This window comes from Sinohyriopsis cumingii, chromosome 14, assembly GCF_028554795.1.
Source record: "Sinohyriopsis cumingii isolate HCF-2022 chromosome 14, ASM2855479v2, whole genome shotgun sequence".
NCBI lineage: Eukaryota > Metazoa > Mollusca > Bivalvia > Unionida > Unionidae > Sinohyriopsis > Sinohyriopsis cumingii.
The window spans coordinates 124,383,165-124,407,647 of record NC_142974.1 but is presented as its reverse complement, the minus strand read 5'-3'; the positions used below and the strand labels follow the sequence as shown (position 1 = coordinate 124,407,647).

The following is a 24,483-nucleotide window of genomic DNA, read 5'->3' as shown; positions in this document are numbered from 1 at the left end:
TAAGTTAGGCATCACACACTTTATTACATTAGGCTAGTGTTCCATGTAAACTATCAGTTCTGGGAACTCTAGCACTTCTTCTCAATGTTATTACAGTCTTCATCAGCCTGCCATTTAACCCCAAAAATACTTATGCAAATCTGCAGAGAGCATTTTGTTTATCTCTCAACATATCTTGATTTCGAGGCCATGTGCACTACTTATCTGGCTAAACTTGGAAATGAAGAAAATAATGGAAGCTAAAGTTGTTCAGTTTTCTAAATTGTAATCAGTTGGTTAGAACTGGAGCATATGGTGGCTCACAAAGCCAGTTGTTAATGTAAGTGACCAATTTTAATAGTTTTATTGGCAATTAATTTGCTTCTTTTGGTAGAATGTTTAAAAATTTTGAATCATTTATGACTTGACTGGATTAATTTATGATTAAACATTGGTGTTTGTTTGATTGTACTTAAAATTATTATCAATTAGACAAAACTGGAAAATGTGGCTTTTCATAAACCCAGTTTCGGAGATCTCTGAAACGCTTAATTACGCGTATTTGGACGCCAATTTTTGATCTGGGACGAAGAAAATCACTGAGGCGGGAGTCCTCCGTACGCATGTAATAGGTGTGCGGTAAAATTCAAAGACTTGCCAGTCCTGCTTCAGCCACCTGCTCTGTGGGAAAATATGTTGATCAATTAGCTGTGCTGATATTTACAATGACAGAATTCAGTGACTGAAAAACCCCTTGATGTACATGTTGCCATTATAAGAGTACGTCAAAGGAACATGATGCTATAGCTGAGCAGCAGGTTCAAAGGCTTTGATTGTCGGCTGGGTGGAAAAATGTACAGATATTTACAGTTATTGAATTCTGAGGCAGAAATACATGTGGTCATTTATAAGAGTACATCAAATGAACAACTTTAGCTTTCATTATCGTGTTACTTTCCGAATGTAGCGGAATAAGCAGTGCACGTGACCTCAGAATCAAGACATGTTGAGACTTAGACAAAATGCCATTCGCAATTTGGATAAGTATTTTGGGGTTAAACGGCAAACATACGAAGATTGTAACGATATTTAGAGGAGTGCTAAAGCTTCTAGAATTGATAGTTCAGATGGGACAATAGCCAAGTATAAGAAAGTGTGTGATGCCTAGGTTAGTGCTTGGAATAAGACCTTCTTTGGATTGACAAAAATTCAGTCTCACTTTGATGGACAAACATGAGCTATATCAGTGTTATAAAGAATGTAGAAATTAAACTCAATGGCAACCAATAATTCTTCTAATTTTCATAGTTTTTTGGGAGGGCCAGGGGTCGCTCAACCAGGCGAAGTGGGCGACTAAGTCGCCTAAAAAATGTGAACTTCTGTTAGGAAAGCGAAAACGACTTCGCCTTGTTATATTTTTAGAGGTACATTGACTGACCATGCTTTTTGAGATGCCCCATAGACATTAGTAGCTAGGGCTAGTTTTTATATCAGTTACGTTGACAAACTCTTGCCCGTTCACAAGCATATGTTTTGATAGCTGATTGACCGTTAACCATTTCCCGAGTAAGGTAGCAACTATCACTGCCCAATTTCCGCATGCTATCCTTTGATGATAAAAACATACAAACTTGTGTTTCGAAACTTTAACAATAGTGTGTAAATATCAATTTGTGTTTTAAGATCAGAATCGGCGATCTGGATATATATTAACTGTCTTTTGTACACTATTTTCGTCATAAAATTAGTTTGAAACTGTAAGTGAACCAGCAGGCCTAACGGGAAATAATGACGGACATTGCTAAGTCTGGGATGTACCAGTTTATTAGATTGTTTGTTTTCGTAAATCATCGGACAAATATATTCAGAAAATATACAATTTATTGAAAGCAAAGCATATGTATTATTTTATTAAAGATTTAACTTCAAAATACAAATTATATAGGTCAGAAACATATGGGACAGTGCTATGTTGTGGAATTCGCTAGATGCGCTTTAAGGTCTAAGCTGATTTCCTACTTGACATGTATTTGTGAAAATACGAAGAAGAAAAAAAAAACGCAAGCAGATGCTCTTTAACCATTGCCTAAAATTACTACAAGTACGTAGACAAATAAATAAACCATAAATTTGCAATCTGTCAATGGACTGTTGTAATGAAGCTATATTACATTGAGTGATTACATTACGAAAACCTCTCCTTCTAAACATAGTTGCACTCACTTCTATCTTGATTCTGTAGGAAAGAAGGATTTAGTTCATATACCAACTATAAAGGAGACATGTCTGTAAATCTATGCATTTTAGTGTGTTATGTATGAATAAGGTAATGTTTTATCTGCAACGAAGAAATGAGGACGAACAGTATGATCTGAAGACACGTGTGCATGGTACTGGGGTTGTTTAAAACACGTTTTGAAATCTTTGAAAGTGCCATTATTGTGAACTTTTAGAAAATATAAACAAATAAATGAATTTTTTAAAAAAATTGTTATGGGTAGTTGAATAAGCATTTTTACTGACCTGAAATTACAGTAAAATAATCTGGTTACTCAGTTAAAATTTGTTACAATGTAGTTTCGGTTATTCTCTTTTATACTCATATGGCCAAAATAACTCAGAAAATTCTCTACTTGAAAAAAAAAGTATTGCTTAATTCAAAAGTTAAATGCAAATATGAATACTGGCAAATAGAGGGCTTAATTCAAATAAGAAAACATAAGTATGTGTGTGTATGAATATATATATATATATATATATATATATATATATATATATATATATATATATATATATATATATTGCGTTTCTTGCTTTGCGTCCACTTCACCCTGTTCAGTAGAAAAGGAGAAGTCACTACTCCCTAAAATTCAAGCCTAGCTTGACCCGTGGAAGGGACTGCAACTTTTGCAGGTGGGACTCCTATTTTTACCAAAATGGGAGTCCTGGACTCCTAGTTTTAAAGTCCTAGCGGGACCTCTCGGCAATGTTTGCTACTTCTTCCATACAATGGCAATTTGGCTTAAACAAGATGGATTTGAACATTGAGGACTAAACCAATAGAACTGTAAATCTACCTAACCGAGTTGAAAGTTGACCGTTTTGTATTGTTATGTATATTTAATTAAATTGTTTGTCAGTTTTAATTTCATTACATGTTATTGTAATGTAACATTGTTTGCTGGACTTGATCTTGTCCAGCACTGAGTCCATTTATGTTTGAACTAATTTACTTTTTTATGGGGCCCCGAGTGGCCGAGTGGTCTAAAGCGCTCTTCGTTACGGATCACTGCCATCTCACCTCTGTCTGCGGCGGTTCGAGTCTAAGATTCAGCCAGTGTGGGCATGTGAGAAAGCTTGCCAGTAGCTTCTCGTGGGTCGGTGGTTCTTTCCGGGGTTTTCCGGGTTCTTCCTCCACCATTAATACTGGCCGCCATGTATAGCCTATCGTGCTGAAAAATGGCGTTAAACCCCACAACAGCAACAACTTTTTTATATTTCATTTATGTAAACAACTAATAATAGCTTCATTATTCTCTATGTGTACGAGCTTATTAACCGAATAATTATTCAGGTAAACATGTTGATTTCGGTCAGGGTTTTGGAGATTCCAACGTGAATTTGATACGCTAATGTGTTGTAAGTAAGCAAGGCTAATTAGATCATTATAGAAGGTTATTTCTCATTACGTAATGGTAGTTTTTAGAAAATGCAAATTGTGACATGAGGTCAAGCAGAGAAGTATATTATTTTGTGACTGTGAAGATTTTGCTAGTCGTGCTTTAACATCTAGCATTTAAGTTGTATTATGCTGAGACCAATTTGGGATAAATTTTATTTTCGTAAAATTATTGAATTCAAGTGATTATTTTCTCTGGAAATACAAAATTGTTCTGATAAAATTCTTGGATGAAGACATTCATTGGAATTATACTAAATTCAAACTTGGATTAATATTCATGTGATTCAACAAGAGACTTTTGACACATCAGCACTCGACAGGTCATAACAGACACTACATTGCCTTCAATTTCGGATGTCATTGGGACTTGAACTGAGTTTTATTCAGGATTTTTCATTACTAGGACTTGTGTCTTTAATTATTGGATTATATTTGGATTTAATTTACAATACTGTAAGTTCTTTTTTCTCAATTTTCACTTTTGTATTCTGGAAAATAAATTATTTGTTAAATGTTACAAAGCTTGTTGTTTTCACTCTTTAATGTTACTTTACCAGTATAAGATTAGAAAATTAATAACCAACCTGAGTGTCTGTTAGGCGAATTACAGTTGTTTAAAAAAATGTATTATTTAATATTATCATAATGATTTGTTCAGGAGGTTTTAGTAAACAAGAATACATAGTAAACAAACAAGCTAGCATAGCATGTCATCCTTCCAAAAGAAACAAATATTTAATAGTTCATCAAGCTAAAATAATCGGCACAAATTTATTAAATGAATGCTGATTGATATCGTCCAAAGCATCCATTTGTTTCGATCAAGGACTTTCTCAAGACTATGCAATAAAAAAAATACAAGGTACATTTATAGTGTATTCATAAGTTAATAAAACATATACGTATGATTAAATTGTGTGACTATCACCAATATTGCTGGGTAGAAATTTTTTAATTGGCGCTGAGATTTAAACCCACTTATATGGGTTACAGCAATGCGTAATGGATATAATAGTAGATTTCAAGTACAATTTCAGGTCAGCATCACACATCATCACTGCAAAAGAAATGAAACAAGGTTTAGTATAGTAGACACCTACCATCGGGTTTTGACACGTATAATTTAAAAATAATATTTTTTAGCCCTAATTCTGGCCTGTGTGTCTCTTTGTTGGATGTATAGCATCAATCTTAATTACCCTTGATTTTCCTCCGGCTATGTTTATTACTAAGATTGCACTATCCATAATAAATTTACTGTATGAGGCACTGGTTGAAATCCAGTAGACCACAATTTGCACCGGGGGGGGGGGGGGGGGGGGCGAGTGGCAGAGTGGTCTAAAGCGGTCACCGTTACGGATCACTGCCATCTCACCTCAGATTGCTTGGGTTCGAGTCTCGGGTTCGGCTAATGTAGATATGTGAGAAAGCTTGCCGATAGCTTCTTGTAGGTCGGTAGTTCTTGCAAGGGTTTTGCCGGGTTCTCCCTCCACCATTAATACTGGCCGCCATGTATAGCCTATCTTGTGCTGAAATATGTCGTTAAACCCCATTACAACAACAACACCTTGATGACCAATATCACACCAAGGGAAGATATATACCAACTGGATGGAGTTTACAGTTCATCGATGTCACGCTTAGGTGCAGCTGAATTATGTTTTTTTTTGAGATTACACTTGAAGTTTATAATACGGAAAGAGGAAACAATTGACCTTACGCGAGATGATAGATCACTCCGCTTACCATGACCACCTGTTAGCCTCTGACAAACATGCAGTATTTGGCAAATAAATATGTTTCAGTTTAAATGATATATTTATTAAAAATAATTTGTATTCTTAATGTAAAATTACACTGCAATAAACAATATTTATATTTCTAGTTCAAGTTTGTATAGTAATAATCTAAGTGGTTAATTTCAGTAAATAACAAAAATCAGTTTTAAAGCTGCTCGAGAATGTATTCATGTAAACGGAAATTCGCTGCAAAAGATGCTAATGTATTTAGCGTATAATCTTATCCTTGTCAAATTTACCTGGCTTATGTTTCTGCTGCCTTGGAAGTAAATGAAATACAAATTAATAACAAAAGCGTAAATAATTCCTGTTTATAAGTATACTGTTGTACATAATAAATTTAAAGTTCTACTGTGTTCATCAGACGGAATTTTGATCAGTGATGTCTGTTGATGTGAACATGCAAATGCATGTTTAATATATCGGACGATATTTATCTCAAACAATCGTTCTGAAATTTCTTTTTTATTACATTGTTGTATCACCACCCCTCCTTCAGTCAAATGAGAAATTAAGAGTCACTCAAGTGTCTGAAAGATCGATATGATACATTTGTTGGGGGGAGGGGGGCGGGGCAATAAAACATTAAAATAAAAAATTTTAAACTTTGAAATAATACTATCTGGGATTTAGTCCTTCCTATACAAGAAATTAAAATATATAAAACCCGAAAGTTAAGGGGTTCTCCAACCATAGTCTAGAAACGTTTATTTTTACTTATATTTTTCAATTTCAATTGCTTTTTTCATCAAGCCATCTGTGGGACATGCTTTCTACATATGTTTATGCAAACAAACATGTTGGAATTGCCTTCCACTGTTTCCATGTTCAGCTTATCGTACACGTGACCACAAAAGATGTCTTTATCCATCGAAGTTTTGTATATGTTTCGGGAAAGGAATAAATATAATTCCTCCATTTAGACGACATGGCATTGACTGTCAGAATTACAAGGCTCCCACTGACTTCTTGTCACCCTTATCGATGGAGAAATCAACAAATTATTGCAACATTTGTAAATACTTATCATAGTCCATTCATTATTGCCACAAGCAGCTTGTCGGAGGAAAATGACGGACGAAAGCAATGCCTGGAGGTGTGTCTAATATACGCGCGCTGATTGGTTAATTGATCAGCCAAATGGCGATATATCAATTATGATATGAATGAACTGCCTTTTGATCAAATATCAGCATTGGTATGTTTGCACTTATAACTTTTAATCAATTGGTTAGAACTGGAACATATGGCGGCTCGCAAAGCCGGTTGTTAAGGTAAGTGAACCAACTGAATCATTTTATTGACACATAATTTGCTTCATTTGGCAGAACATTTAAAAATTCGGAATCATTTATGACTTTTCTGGATTAATTTCTGATCAAATATCGGCATTTGTTTGATTGCACCTTGGATTAAAATTAGCTAGATCAAACGGGAAAATATGGCTTCTCACGAACTAAGTTTTCAGCATGGGATTGTGTTGTATTGGTGATGAAATTGCTTCAATCGGTAAACGTTTACAAGTTCGAGCATTTTAGTTAATGGATGATTAAGACACAACACTCAGTGAATACGTATGAACTTGAACATCACAATGGCGAAAGAAGTATATTTTCTTTTCTAAGTCTCTGAAACGACCTCCCGGTTATGAATTTGAAACATTTCTGACACCCACCCACCCCACCCCCAGTAAAAAGAAAGACAGTGTCAGCACTTAGGAGAAGGAGAGTAAATCTCCTAAAAAAAATAAAATAATATTTAAGGATGAATAGAAAAGTGAATTTTCAAGGGCCAGAAACTTTTTTTAAAGATGGAAATGGAGGGAAGGTGTGTGACTAGAGTAAGGACGCTGGAAAATTAATTTGATTTTGCCCAATTAAGGCAGTTATAATCTTCAAGTCGTCATGAAAAAAAAAACAAAAAAAAAACACCTGACCATCTGATTGTCATTGAAGCTCGCAGGGCAAAGAAAAAACACCATACTCTAGCCAATATGATAGAAGATGACATGGACAAATCTATTATAGAAGGTATAGAGTTGAACATTGCACATTTCAGGACACGCTATTTCATGGTGAACAATGATCTACTTCTAGACACTCAGAATGGCTTGACTGAGATGCAGAACAATATGCTGTGAATTGCAGGTACATTTTTAGTGTGCTAAATGATGCCAATATTTGTATAAGTTGCATTCAGGAGAGTTTTCAATATATCCACCATTTTTTTCTCGGTTTACTGGTGACAGCTAAATTTTCTTTGGTCATAAAAAGCAGCAAATTTGGTAGGCTTTACAGTTAAAACGCTACTGGAGTTGGTTCATTGGAATATCTTATTATTTATGTAATAGAAATGGACATATTACTTAATAGAATTACATGAATGTTTGGATCGTGATGAATGTGATAATATAAAGTTTTTCAGACATATGCTAATTTAATTTTTTTCCTGCGTTTAGAAACAATGATTGTCCTGCCTTACCCGATAAGTCAACATTATATACTGGTGTAGGTAACCAAGACAACATGCTGAATTTCACTGATGAAGGCATACAAAACTCCATTTTAGAAGACATCAGCCGGAGTGATTTTTTTTTTTTGTTGCATCATAATCGAAGAAATAACATACATAACTATTGACAAGGAAATGAATATGTACCTTACATGTTTCAAAATAGGAACATCTAAACCTGTCATTGTTTTCATTGATTGTGTAGCCATTTAGAATGGAAAAGCTGATAATTATGTGCGTGAAACTGAAAAGTTGTGTTAAGAAAGGTTTGGATGTGATGAAGATTGTATCTGGCTAATGATGGAGGTTTCCTGATGACAGGCAGTAAAAATGGTGTAGGTGTTTAAATGAGGGAATTGCATAATCACGGATTAGTGAAGATTCATTGTGTAGGGGGCATCGTCTCGCTTTGTGTACAGGCCAAGCTAGGAAGGATGTGAATTCATTCAAGGAATATTACACCACCGTGAAGAATGTGTACCATTATCACTACAATTCAGCCATTCGGCACAATAAGTTCAGGGAAAAGGACTCTGTTCTTGCAGATGATATGGACTCGAAACAAATTTCCCTAAAGGAACCTGCCATCTTCAGATGGCTTACATTAGAGAATGCTGTGAAAGCAATCCATGAAGTGTATCCAACTCTAGTCACCAAACTAGAAAATAAAGAAGCAGCTAATTGTACAGAGGTCAGGGATTATTTCTCAAAGACGGTATTCATTCTTGTTGCACACTGCACTTGTGATAGATGTACTAAAGCTTGTGACCAAGTTGTGTAGTGTATTTCGGTGAGATGAGTTGGACACTGAGGTTGGAATGTCGTTGTTAAAAGAACAGGATAGACACTGGATCATCTGAAAAGTAATGATGGTGAAGAGATACGGAATATGTATGATTTTGGTTGCAGAGGACCAGTACAAAGGATTCTAAGTGGTGACCACTCAGCAAAACAGAATATTGTTTCAGATGTTACTGTTCATTATTGTAAGTTCTTGGTTATGTAGAATTTGTTATTTTACTTTAATGTGCGAAATAGTATGCATTTGATAGGGACTATTTCTAACCGTATTACGACTCGTTGCATCAGCAGTACGTTGTACTCTCGCTCGATTCGCATCAAAATTCACTTGTCCGTTTCGTTTAGTTCTACTTAGTCATAGGTATGAATATATAAATAAGATTAAAAGAAAAAACGCGCACCACGGACATTGAGAGGACAACTTACTTCTGTCTAAATTTTGTGTGCAGAGGGATTTTTCCATGTAGTTTGAACAGTTGACTCGATTACCGCCATGGCTAACCCTGAGAAGAACAAACATTGATTGGCTAACTAAGGTCATGTGACCTAAATAGGAGTCTATAAATACGAGTGCAGACAGTACACTGGCAGATAGCTGTCAGAGCGGCAAGGTATGAACATCTACGTAGAAACGAATTTCGGCAAACCATCACTTATACATATTTTTACACAACCGATATTAACTTTGGCACATTGAAATCCCAGAACTGAATCAAATTGTTATGAGAAGTTTTAAATAGATTTATTACATGATTACTATTGAATTTAAATGCTTTAGAATTATTATATAATTCTTTATAAAGCCACTGCTATCTCCCACCACACTGCTCAAGTACACTAGTACCTAAAATTATAGTTTTTATTGAGATCACGCTACCATGTCAGAATGTATAACAGTCAATCCAATATTTAGCTGTTAATATACACAGGAATGTAATAATAGAATTAATATGGTGTATTATTTTCTTTTGGCATTTAGACAATTAAGTCGGATTTATATTATCAAAAGCCGATAGTGTTGTGAGGAACACTGTTTATGTAAAGTCACTGTGCCATATTGAGAAGCATACTCTATATCACATTTATTATTTATTAAAAAGCATTTTTAGTCTTGAACTCTGGTATTTTCGATATATAACACACGCGGTGTTATAATATCGACTTATATGTTTCATTCGACATCCACAGAGTGTCAGCATGGTTCATTTTACTGCGAGATTCGTGTTAATTTCTGATAGAAGAAAACAGCTCTGAAATGTTAATGGAATGTACAAGAAATCCCACATATTTTAAGGGCCTACAATAGTTAATGGGGATGATACAGCGACAATGGGACTTCATGCAAAAAAGTGATTATCGAGTATAGCGACAATAGAAAATTACCATGGGTGACGTAACGGTACTTGACACTGAAGAAAACTGCAACAGTGCTGCAACTGGCTAACCTCAATCGGGCGGGTACTAAGTAATAGTGTTGCAAATGACTGACCCGAATAGGCGCAAGTGTATATAGGTAGGTTAAATAAATTTGATAGGGATAAAAGGAGTTTAACAGAGACAAACAAAATATAGTCATATACATACACAGACATATGCACATAACCTGGTGGGTCTGTCTAGCCTAAAGGACAATTTAGCATGGTCGGCTTGTATAGGGATAATGGGAACGTTAACATCGTGGGTCTGTCTAAGGACAAGTTGAACAGGACATAGCGTTTTTCTATGGACAAGGGGACATGGAACAGGATGGGTCTATCTAGGGACAAGGGTGTATTGGGTCAATACACACAAACGCAAACAAACAAGCAAACAACTAAGCAAACACTTATACAACATTAAACAAGTGGCAATAAAGTATTGATCTTTTCGAGACACAGGAGTTTATGTTTACACCATTCAGTTACTATAAAAAATATTGTACTGACCTTCTCTTCCTCAAACTTCATGTGACATCCGGACAGTAGACCGACTCGCTTTAGACAGCCTTGCCTCTCTATATACATCCTTCGTTTCCAAATACACATTCAACACTCCATATCAATTCAATCCAAAATTATTTAGTTTAGTGTGTAGTGTAAGTGAAGAGGGTGAAATTTCACTAACCTACTATTCATCATACCACACAATATACTAACCATTACATCATTTATACCATCCTTCACCCCACACAGTCTAAATATCGTTCTGAGTTACTTTAGAGTGTACGAGAAGGAACTCAAAGCAAATCAAAAGTACCATCCATTCCACCATTAGACTACTGACCATACCCTTACCATCCAAAACTACATAGACAAACTATCGCAATAATTCTATGCTAGCTTAGAGTGTAAGAGTAAGAGATGAAAGTAAACAAAACATACTCTCCCACACCTTATAAGCCATTCATCACCCCATATTACCTAAATATCGACCTTTAGCATAGAGTACAACAGAAACAAACAAAATCTCACAAACTAGACTATCTCTTACACCATAGAAATATTGTCTATTTTACACCATGTACAGACATACACACACGTAATCATACTCCAATTGCCCTGTGTTAGCTTAAAATGTAAGATAATGAGAAGACTTTACACAAAATGGACTACATCCTACACCACTAGTCAATTATATATTTGACCGCTCTGATAGCCTAGTGATTATAGCGTTCGCCTGGGATGCGGGAGGTCGTGGGATCGATCCCCGGCCGAGTCATACCAAGAACATATAAAAATGGTACTAACAGCTCTTTCGCTTGGCGCTCACCATTAAGTGGATAGTGTTAGAAATGGTCGGCCTGGTGTCAGGATAATGTGACTGGGTGGGACTTCTTGTTACATGTGTGCGGCATGATGCCCCAGTGCTAGACATCACTATAACTTTCCACACTGCAAACATCGTAGCGATATGACTGAAAAATGGTAAAGCTACGTTAAACATCGAAATTACATCACACTCACACTCACGCACCAGTACACATACTGTATGGAGAAACATTATTATCTGTTTATAGTCACATCTTGTAAGAAAGTCCATTTAAAAATAACCATAGTATATATTTATAATCACAACTTGAAGGAAATTCCTTTGGAAAACCTAGTATGTATTTTCAGCCATAATTTGTGGTAAAATCCTATGGAAAACACAGCATATATTTACATCCTCAACATGCGTGACAATCCTATTTAATAACCGTTGTATCTATCTGTGGAAATTCCTATAGAAAAACCCAATTCTATATTTACAGCCTCAAAGATTTCTAGCTCAAATGATGTCACTGTACTGGACACTAGGACAAAATGACAACAGTGTTGCAAGTTGCTGACCTCATTCGGGAGGCTGCTGAGTAACAGTTTTGCAAGTGGCTGACCTGAATCCGCGCTACTGTAGGTAGGTATGTGAAATTATTCTGATAGGAGCAAAGGGAGTATTTTATATGGACAAACAAAGACCGATACACACACACGCGTGCACACACACACACACACACACACTCCAAACGTCATATGTTAGCTCACAATGTAAGCGAAAAAGATGAAATTTCACAAAATAGACTCCCGTACAATACAAAATATGATATCCATCATATCACCTACATCAACTATAATTGCTATAATCACTTATTTTATCATCCAGTCAGATGAAGCCTTATATCTTCGCATTAGGAAACAGAGCACCATGCATGAAGAGCATGAATGTATTCCAAACAATTTGATTCACTTTCAGATTTTTGAAGACTGCATTTCCCATTTCCATTGGCTAATTCAAATGTCACCAGAACATGGCCGGTAAGCAATCGTTGTCAGATCTACACGTGGGACAGCGGAGATCTGATTTTAATCAGATTCGCCAAAGAAGAAGCCAGATATAAAAAAAACAGGCTGATATAGTCAATTACATCTTTGACCAATTAGAAAATTGGGACCTAATACACCTACTAGAAAATGACGAAACAATAAACAAGCAAATCGATGTCATAAGAACAATCTGATTCTGAATATGAATCTGAATGTGTCCGGTGCAGGGCATACATTTATACCTGAATCTGAATGCGTCCGGTGCAGGGCCAGTTACTGCATAAATTTATACCGGAAGAGAGAATAAATAGCAGTTTCTACAATATCTCTGCTTTCAAAATTTGGAAAATATTTGGCTTTAATCTGGCGTTTATGTCTAAAATGTTTTTAAATTATATTTGGTGAGAGAAAGTACTAACCTCGAGGTGGGGGGAGTGGCCGAGTGGTCTAAAGCGCTCTCCGTTACGTGTCACTGCCATCTCACCTCTGTCTGCGTGGGATCTAGTCTCGGACTCGGCCAATGTGAGTATGTGAGAAAGCTTGCCAGTAACTTCTCGAGGGTCTGTGGTTCTTTCCCGGGATTTCCCGGGTTCTTACTCCACCATTAATACTGGCCGCCATGTATAGCCTATCGTGTGCTGAAAAATGGCGTTAAACCCTACAACAACAACAACTAACCTCTCGGCTACATGATGTGCATTACGACGACGGTTGCTTGAACTCATTGTCGATATCAGCACCCTAGGGCGAACGTTTCTGGATCACCCCTCTGCAAGCCTAGCCCTAATGATCAATAAGCTCTACAAGGTCTATGATATGCAAGCGAATTGAAAGACATCATCATTCTAACCACTTGTTGGTGGGCAACTTTAGAACTGTATTAAAATACAAGGGATGAATAAAGTGATGTCCCAGAATGTATCCACCAGTTCCTGTTTCCGCCATCTGAGGTGTAAACTCAGCCCTTTCCAGGCTTAACCAATTGCATAACATTAATATGTTTCAATTTGGTATCAAACCTCGACTCTTTAAAACTATTACAAATACCATGATCCACGGTTCTAAATTTACATCTAAACTTCCAACTCTACCGCTAAACATTAACTCACTTGGACCTAACCAGAATGAGATTTTTTCTATAGACCTTGAGTGCACTAAGTATACCGATTCTCCAACTCTATCTATAGTAGAAATTATATAACTAAAATACATGACTTTGATTACAAAGGTGGCACACAATATTGGCAATATGGCACACCGATATATGAAACTGGTTACAACTTGACCTAATAAAAATTGTCGCTTTAGAACCCGCCTACTGCTGTGGTGCCTCGCAGCCCAGTCTCTTTCACCTATTCCCTGCTCGGAATACCAAAGGCGATCGTGTGGGTGGATTCACATTCGATTAGCTTCCTATTGAACCCGTGAGCGTTTGCGCATAAGTCCGGGGTGGCGCTTTGAGTGGGGTAATAATGGATACAGACTGTATCATGACCAGTATGTGTGTTACAATTCCCACTCATCATATGTCCCGTGGAACTTATTGTCCCGGAATCGGACACAGTTTGGAAGCACACATTGCGTGCATAAAGGCGTAAGGGAAGATGGGCTCTTCCATCACGACTAATTAAGTATCCCGACATTCGGGAATAAACAAGTTGAAAATGCCCTATGGGCGAAAGCGACTATAATCAAACATAAGTAAGTCTGGCTACCCTCATTGACTCGTAAACACGTGGTAGAAGAATGAACTCAGTGAATGATTTAAACGACGCTTGGTATTGGAAGTTTCATGCGTAGCAGGTGATATAAAATTTACTTTTGTTGGAGTCAGTGACTCTATACCTCGTTACAAGCCAAGTGACGATTATAAGAGTTGCCGGAGACTTGGTCAAAGACGTGATAGAGGAGCAAGTAAAGAAGATGAGAGGATTGATGACATTTGAATATTGTAAAGTTGGAAAATTTAAGGAGGCCATTGATTGCATGGTGAAAGTCAAGTATTTGTTAGAAGAGACAGATGACCGGGCAGATTGATCTTACATACCCTTAAGGCATGTGCAGTGGGGATCAGTTAATTTCAACAGAGCTGAGAAGATGATCTTAAGGGTCATGGGAGAGGAAGTGGACAATATCAAAGCTACCTGGGCAAAGGAGAGGAAGACAAAAGACGATAAGTAGAAGAAAGAAGAAGTTGACCGGCTGAATGAACTTTGGATGAATGTCCAAGAAACTTTAAGAAAGATGTAAAAGAAAGATGGGGCATCCAGACTGGATATCAGAGGATTAAACGAAAAAGATGAATTTCTTCCAAAATGTGAGAACGCTGCGGAAGAAATGGGTGAAATAAGAAAAGAACCCAACCGCCCATTTTCAAAAAATATACACATTGCCAAACAAATTTTGTTGTCTTTATGTTGCATAAATGTGTGTTTGTGTGTGTCTTTGATTTTATGTCCATATAAACTCCTTTTATTCCCTATAAACCCCATAACGTCATGTTAAAATCCCCTTATTCCCCTTTTGCTCCTATGTGCCATTCCCATATTACAATTCCCCTTATTTCCTGAAGTGCTTTTCTCATGTTAAATTCCATTATGCCCCTAAGTGCCACATTTAACTACTTACATTGTTTATTTGGTTGGTTGGTGGGTTGCTTGCTTGCTTGCTTTATTAGACTTTCCGTCATTTATAAGCAATTTATCAGCTATTTATGTCGACCAGTACACTGCTTGTGGAGGAAACGTCCACAAAACATGTTAAAAAATATCGGCTCACTAAAAGCCAACTGGATATCATTTTCTCACATTCTGTTATCGGATTCGAACCTACAGCTGTAAAAGTCAAGTGATCGTTGGCGAAGCGCCTTTAACACTGCATCAGAGTGTACCTTGACAGGAAATTCAATGTTGAAAAGGTATACTTTTGGGAAGAAAAAACAGCAACAACTTCATAAATAGCTAATAAAGGCACTAACGAATCAGTTCCTTAGCAATCCGTGTTTGGAAAGGCATGTTTTTTTTTTTAATGCTTAATAAACAGCTTATAAACGCATTGAAGAAGCTTCACAAGTTATAAAAATAATAGTTTTATTATAGCACTAGTACGAAACGATATGCATAAGAAATGCCAAGCTTCGAAAGTTGTTACATAACACTCCGACATTAAAATAATCTCAAGTGTTTTCATGGACCATCAAGATTTGGTATTATTTCTTTAAAAATAAATCAATTGCCATCATACCATGATATGACTATAACAGCCGTACATTTTTAGAAGGCTTTTATACCGACAGAATTTCATAACGTATCATATCTATTTAGATGCAAGTTAGATGGAGTTCGCTGTCGATGCTAAGATTTGTCATTTTGGCTTATTTCCAGCATTAATATTATTTTTCACGAACAGACACAAAGATTTTAACAAAATTGCATACACTACTTCATATCAAATAATCGATGAATAAATAAAATAACATTTTGTAGTTCATTTCATACATTTTCATAATTCTCAAAGAGATGTGTACCAGCAATATACACTGACAAGCAATCTGTACTTGTGCTGAATTTTACATCTGTTACCTGAAACAACAATGCTTTGTAGCATTTATAGGTGTTATAAGTCTGTGCTTTCCTTTTCGGACTTGGGTATGCAAGGGTATTATCAATCAAGTTTTGACTTATCAGAAAAGAAACAAAACCAAATATGTTTTGATTATTGCAAGAGAGGGCTCTATATACGTGGATAAAGGCAACATTGTCTGAAGTCTTCTGTTGTGTTAATTTTGTGAACAGTTGCTAAAAATTCACTTCCATTGCAACATGTCTCTTAAACAGAGACAACTATGAGCCACAAGCTTTAGTTTGACCATGAAAATTGCACATGTACTTGCATTCTTTTTTACTAACAGATTCATTAGTTTTAAATAGCAACCTTGGCTCTGTGATTGCTGATGAACTTGACATTTCAGGTTAATATATGGATTAAAGTCAAAATTAAACTTGCCCAGATTGTCTTGAAACATGATCTCATAATCATCATTCTAATTCTTGCAGGTATTTAACAGCAACTAAATTCTCTTGTTAATAAAATATTAACGTAATGTCGACTAAATAATAATAATAATAATAATAACTCGATTAAAAGCGTACAAGGAATTGTCCTTCAGCTGTTAAGGAGGAATATATATTTGTATACTATTGATGTTTTTAACCTAAATAAAGTGCTTCGCCAAAGATTTTAGTGTAAAGTTCTAAAACGTATAGATTTCTAGTTCCATTAGTGTTTCTGAGTTACGCTTAATGCAGTCCGACAGTAAATACGCGCATTTCATTTGTAAAGACATTAACGTAATGTAGAGATAGGGAGAAAGTAAACAGATTGTGCTAAAAAATATGAAAGTCTTACTAAAATAGACCTGTGTACACACACACACAAATTACTTTTATAATAACTGTTTATCCCCCACTATTATCTGAAATATATTTTAAAGACGTTTTTGTTTTCTTCCCTTTTTTCTTCTAATTCATAACTGTTTCTTTTCCTGCTTTTCTTTTTCTATAATATTAATTGCTGTATTTATTTTCGTTTGTTTTACAGATTTCTTGTGTTCCTTTGTTTTCTTCTACACTGATCAGGAAAACGAAGCCTAGACAGAGTTGTCTTTCCGGAAGTATAAAATTTTGTATCTGTTACGGTACGTGTTAACAATATAAATTTATTTTAATACCATTTTTGTTGTTTCTTGGGTAAGTTAATGCTTTTATAATGTTCGTAGTGCCCAGTTTCAAGCACTTAGAGCCTCTTTTTGCTTATTGATAGTTCATAAAGTTGTATTCCAAGACCGCGAAACCCGAACGGACGTTACAGAATTGTCTTTTGAAGATGGACGTGGTACAAATCAAAGAGAAACCATTCAAATGTGAGGTTTGTCATAAGGTGTTTGCGCATAATGGTAATTTGCAAGTTCACTTAAGAACGCATACTGGAGCAAAACCATTCAAATGTGAAGACTGTGATAGAATGTTTACAACAAATGGTAATTTGAAGATGCACATGGTAACACACACTAAAGATCAGCCATTCAGATGTGAAATTTGTGGTAAATTGTTTGGTCGAAATGGTAGTTTGAAGAGACACATGATGATACATACTGGTGATAATCTATTCAAATGTGAAGTCTGTGATAAAATGTTTACAGTAAATAGCAGCCTTAAGATGCACATGGTGATTCATACTGGCGAAAAGTCATTCAAATGTGATGTTTGTGATAAAAAGTTTAGATTGAACAGTAATTTAAAAATGCATATGATAATACATAATGAAAGTAAACAATTCAAATGTGAAGTCTGTGATCAAATGTTTGCACGCAGTGGTGATTTGAAAAGACACACGAGGGGACATACTGGAAAAAAACCATTCCAATGTGAAGTTTGTGATCAAATATTTGCACGCAGTGGTGATTTGAATAGACACAGGATGGGACATACTGGAGAAAAACCATTCAAATGTGAAGTCTGTAATGAAATGTTTGGGCTCAAGGGTACTTTGATGAGACATAGGAGGACGCATACTGGAGAAAAACCATTTAAATGTGATATTTGTGGTCAACTGTTCAGGCAAAAAAGTGGGTTGAAAACACACATGATGATACATACTGGAGATAAACCATTCAAATGTGAAGTTTGTGATAAAATGTTTAGAGTAAATGTCAGGCTGAAGAGACACATGATGATACATACTGGTGATTATCCATTCAAATGTGAAATTTGTGATAAAATGTTTATGACATGTAGTTATTTGAAGAGACACATGATGATACATACTGGTGATCAACCATTCAAATGTGAAGTTTGTGAAAAAATGTTTAGTTTGTACTATGACTTGAAAATACATATGATAATACATTCTAAAAGTAAACCATTCAAATGTGAAGTATGTGATCAAATGTTTGTGCGAAGTTGTAATTTGATAAAACACAGGCAGATACATACTGGAGAAAAACCATTCCAATGTTAGGTTTGTGATAAAATGTTTGAAGAAAGGGGTTCATTGAAAAGACATATGATGATACATATGTGAGACAGACCATGAATATGTGAAGTTTGAGATAAAATGTTTGAACAGAGAGGTGCTCTGATGACACATGATGATGCAAACTGGAGATAAACCATTTATTTGTGAAGTTTGCAATAAAATGTTTTCTTTGAGTAGTGGGGGGATCCTAGTGGCCGAGTCGTCTAAAGTGCTCACCATTGCGGATCAGTGCCATCTCACCTCTGTCCACATGGGTTCAAGTCTAGGGCTCGGCCAATGTGGATATGTGCGAAAACTTGCCAGTAGCTTCTCATGGGTGTGTGGATTTTTCCAGGTTCTTCCTCCACCATTAATACTATCCGCCATGTGTAGCCTACCTTGTGCTGAAAAATGGCGTTAAACCCTACAACAACTTGGAGCAGTAATTTAAAGAGGCACACAAGGGTATATTTTTCCAGATAAACTATTCAAATGTGATGTTTATGATAAAATGTAGAGATAGTATACAGTTGAAGTGGCACAGGAGGATACATTAAACACATAAGTATCAGTTTCTCTGTTAGTTTTAGATTCAATGAGAGATGAAAGACAGACAAACCATTAATATGGGAAGTTTGCAATAAAATGATTAGATTAAAGGGCGCTATGATGATGCATACCAGAGATAAGCAGTTTATTTGTTGTTGTTGTTGGGTTTAATGCCATTTTTCAGCACACGATAGGCTATGCATGGCGGCCAGTATTAATGGTGGAGGAAGAACCTGGGAAAACCCCAGAAAGAACTACCGACCCACGAGAAGCTACTGGCAAGCTTTCTCACATACCCACATTGGCCAAATCCTAGACTCAAACAGGTTTATTTGTAAAGTTTTCAATAAAATATTTCCATGAGTAGTAACTTATCGAGGCACAGAAGGATCCATTCTCAAGATGTTTGTCAGAAAATATGTAGTGATAGTGTACATTCGAAGATGCACAGGAAGATACATTAAACACATAAATAACAATTTGTCTGTTATGCTTAGATTCAGTGAGTGACATGATCTCTTTCTTTCTATTTAAAGCTGATCTAAGTCATTATTCTGCCGTAATTAATATTACTTGCAACCATAAGAAATCTCTCTCTGCTTTTCTTTTAGAAGAGCACTGGTAGTATCTACCAACAATGTTTGGTGCTACTTCCATAAAATGGCAATTTGGCTTAAACAAAATGGATTTGAACATTATGTGGAATAAACCATAAGAACTTAACCCAGTTTTAAGTTAACCATTTTGTATAAGATCAGAAAATCAAGAAGCAAAATGAGTTTTTGTTCTGCGAAATAAAGTTGTTAAAAAATGTATTGTCATCATAATATTTTGTTCGAAACATATACCAAAGTGGTTTTCAGTTTAAAAATATAAATAAAGTCTGAAAGAAAAGGAGCAGTGCTGTATGATATTACTTTTCCCTCTGTTGAATCAGTAACCTAGAGACCAGAGATAAATCTGACATATGGACACAGTTATCCAAAGAGTAAAATTTTAATTCAGAAGTTTGGAATTTACGTCTGAATTTTTATTTTGAAAGGAGGCAGATGATTAAGAGTATAAATGTCTGTCTGAAGTCAGTAGTGCCTGGACCCTATTTATACTCTCTATCCTCAGGGAACTTCAGATATTTACAAAACCATGGTCAATGGGATTTGGGTATTAGAAATGGGAATGACATGGCCTTGCACCCAGTAACATAGAATGCTGGAAACAATGGTGCCACTACAAACTTGTATGTTCCAGGATGTCTCGATAGACAAGAATATATATCAAACAAACAGGTCAGCATACCACATCCTCACTCTAAAAGAAATAAATTAGGGTTTTTAATAGATGTATACCCTCTGCTTTTGACATGTGGAATTTAAATATGACCCATTTTTGACGTGCAGAAATTCCGACCTGTGCGTTTTTTTTTTTTATTTGGGCCAGTGCATCAATTTTAATTGTCCTTGATTTGCCTCCAGCTTAGTTTCTTACTAAGAGTGTGCTGTCCATAAAAAATTTACTGTAGGAGGCACTGATTGATGACCAGTAATATCACACCAATGGAAGATATGTATGAACTGGGTGGAGACAAGTTTCACTAATGTCATGCTTAGGTGCAACTGAATTAGGTTGGATTGTTTTGAGATTACATTTGAAGTTTATGGTAGAGAAAGAGGAAACAACTATGACATAAATGGACTGCACTTTGATCAAATATCAGCACTGGTATGTTTGTACTTATAAATTATAATCATTTGGTTAGAACTGGAGCATATGGCAGCTTGCAAAGCCAGTTATTAAGGTAGGTGGACCAACTTGAATAATTTTATTGGCAATTAATTTGCTTCATTTGGTAGAATGTTTAAAAGTTTTGATTTCATTTATGACTTCACTGGATTAATTTCTGATGAAACATTGGTATTTATTTGATTCACTTTAAATTATAATCAGTTACACAAAACAGGACTATATGGCTTTTTGCAAAGGCAGTTTTCAGCATGGGATTGTGTTTTATTGACAATTAATTTGCTTCAATCAGCAAAACATTTAAAACCTTGAGCATTTTAATTAATGGAACATTCAGAAAAAAAAATTGAATGGACATAACACTTAGTGAATACATTTGAACTTCAAAAGCATAATCACGAGAAAGAAGTTTATCTTTTTTATTCCATCTCAATCTCAGAAACGACCTGTGGTGATGAATATTCTGACCCTCAGACTCCAAGGAAACAGAAGCATAGTGTCAGCTTTGAGGAGAAGGAGTGTAAATCTCCCAAATTTGTTAGAAAATTTAAAGATGAATGCAATAGTGAATTGCATGGGTCAGAAATGTCATTAGAGATGGAAATTCTAGTGATGATATGTGACTGATGTGGGGACGCTGGCAAATCAAATTCATTTGCTACTGAAAGCAGTTCTAATCTTCAAAGGAGTTGACATGAGAAAACACTGACCATCTGATTGCTATTGTAGCTCGCAGGGCAAAGCAAAACATCATACGGTAGTTAATGTGATAGAAGAGCAGGTTAACAAATCTATTATAGAAAGCATAGAGTCGAAGATTGCACATTTCAGGATGCTATTTCATGGTGAAGAATGGTCTACATCTAGACACTCAAAATGGCTTGATTGAGATTCAGGTAAAAAAAAATTTGTACATTATGCTGTGGGTTTCAGGTATACTTTGTAGTGATCTAAACGCCATGTTTCATGCCCAAATAGAATATACTGTGAAATGCAGGTCTTCATGTTTGTTGCACACAGTATTTGTGATAGATGTACTAAAGATTTTGACCAAGTTGTGTCGTATATTTCGGAGAGATGAGTTAGACGTTGAGGTTGTGAATGTCATTGTTAAAAAAACAGTTGAGACACTGGACCATCTGCAAATTAAAGATGGTGAAGAGCTACAGAATATGGATGATTTGGTTGCAGAGGACCTGTACAAAGGAACAAAAGTGGTGACCACTCAGCAACACTGAATAATGTTTTAGAATGCTGCAGACAATTCTATAGACAACGTTAAGAACATTGCAAATAGATTTGAGGTCACAGCAGATCAAATCATTCAAGCCAGGTCATCTCATGGACATCAGGGCTTGGATATTATATGTGAATGGCTTGGGACCAAATGGAGTCCATGGCGGGCATGTTGACAGAATGAACAAGATGTTGTTTCAGTTTAAGGTAGTGTTCAAGAATGTCCATGGAAAATCACAAAAATATGTGTGTCAGGAACTAGTTGACCAATACAGTGACATGTTTCCTGATTATTGTGTACTGGCCAAGTATATACTGACAGCTCCTCATACAAGTTTGGCTTGGAGCATGTCTTTTCTAGCCAGAATCGTCAGAGGCAAAGTCAAGTTCCCCTCATGGTCTACATTTAACAATATGAAGTTGGCAAAACTCATCAGGATATGTGAAGATTCTTCTGTAGAAGAATTGGTTGTTGTTGTTGTTGTTGTGGGGTTTAACGCCATATTTCAGCACACGATAGGCTATGTATGGCGGCCAGTATTAATGGTGGAGGAAGAACCCAGGAAAACACCGGGAAGAACCACCGACCCATAAGAAGCTCCTGGCAAGCTTTCTCACATACCCACATTGGTCGAATCCTAGACTCGAACCCACGCAGACAGAGGTGAGATGGTAGTGATCCATAACGGAGAGCGCTTTAGACCACTTGGCCACTCGGGGCCCCCGTAGAAGAATTGGATTGAAGAAAGTAGTGTTGCCAAGTTTGTCAAAAGTAATAATAGCAGGAAATGATTAACTGACAATTCTGTGATGTACATCTTTGATATTTGAATAATATATAACTTTCATAGTTGTATAGATATATTTTTGCATATACATGTAAAAGGTTTTGAGCAGTTGATAATAGAATGTTGAAAATATAATAAGGTATAAATTAATCATTGTGTCGTGTACAAAATATACACACATAATTAGAAAGAGAAACACTTTGACAAAATTCAAATTGTATATTTCTTACGAATACTGTACAAGTCTTTTACATTACTCAACACAAGAAAAGAAATCTTGAGCATCATTTGTTTCCACCAATAACAAGGAATCACAGCTATGAGCTCGTGACTGTCCAGAAGAATTTACACCTGAGATTTTAGTTTGACTCTTGAGATTTCAGTTTTGACTCTTGAGATTTTGTTGTCAATGCACAACCTACTCTTCAGTTTTTAAATTTGTTGTTAACCCTTTAAATACCTAATTATTAATTGCAGCATAGACAAGGTAAAATAATCAGGACTATGGTCAAGATGAATGTTGATCAAATTGGAGTAACATAATTATATCCTTATTCAAGATGGCAAGGCATACACTACAGCATAGAGCGAGAATTGATCCTGGATCGTTTGCATATGAGGTAGACATATTGTCATTCAGCTACATTTATGGATGTGCTGGAAAACGGTTTTTTGCTGCATAAATTAAGGCTGTGAATCGATCACAAAATGGTGGAGCATCCAATTAAAGTATGAATCATAAAAAGCCTTTGTCCTTGGGAAAACCATTAATTTATGGACTTACCTCAGAATGTTAGCACACTTTATAATAATTGTTATGATCCAAGATGAATGTTGATTGATCTCAACCAAATCATCCATGTATTTTGATCAGTGACTTTTTCAAGATTATGTAATCAATGGAGACGAGGTTCGTTTACAGAGTTTTTATACTAACTTAATAAAACCTATAAATATGATTAAATTGTGTGATTAGTATCTACACTGCATTATAGAGAATTTATAATTCCAATTCTGCTGAGATCTAAACCCACTTCCAATGGGTTACAGTGATGAGTTATGTATATAAGAGTAGATTTCAAGGACAATTTCATGATAACATTGGAGTATCAGTTCAGCATGTGGTATTATCAATTACTTTTGAAAACCTTACATACTTTCTCAAATCTCTGTGACACTTGAATTTTAGCACAGTTACTTTAGAATATGTACTTAAACAACTTCACGCAGCCGCCATGCAAATAAGAATCATATAATTTACATAACGCTATTCTCCCAGCAGCCGAGTACCTTATCTGTGGAAAACATTCCGTTTTGCTGCATATTACCTTAATTCCATATTCGAAAGTCATTTTCGTTAAAAACATTAGAATGTTATACTCGTTAACCTCGAGTTGAAGTAGAAATTTTCGAGTACATGTTGAGTCAACGTTTTAAGTCACAAACTCCAGTATTGTTATCGAAATGGTGACTTTTCACATTTCTTCACTGAGAACAGACAAATTTATTTGTATTTTGTGCTCAAACGAGTTGGCTAGCTAAAGTGTACAAGTTGAAAAGTTGCAGTTTTCTTAGGTAGTGTCAGCTGTTTACTGCTTATGTTT

The 24,483-nt window shown here is 35.8% G+C and overlaps 1 protein-coding gene and 1 pseudogene across 1 annotated transcript; both read left to right on the top strand.

The window, feature by feature from the left end:
- Window positions 1-7,453: 7,453 nt before the first annotated feature.
- Window positions 7,454-23,422, top strand: LOC149784767 (uncharacterized; annotated as a pseudogene).
- LOC149784768 (uncharacterized) lies at window positions 17,258-19,928 on the top strand. The gene has a single exon (XM_089932786.1). The coding sequence runs from the start codon at window positions 17,436-17,438 to the stop codon at window positions 18,567-18,569; it is 1,134 nt and encodes a 377-aa protein (XP_089788912.1). The 5' UTR covers window positions 17,258-17,435; the 3' UTR covers window positions 18,570-19,928.
- Window positions 23,423-24,483: the final 1,061 nt, after the last annotated feature.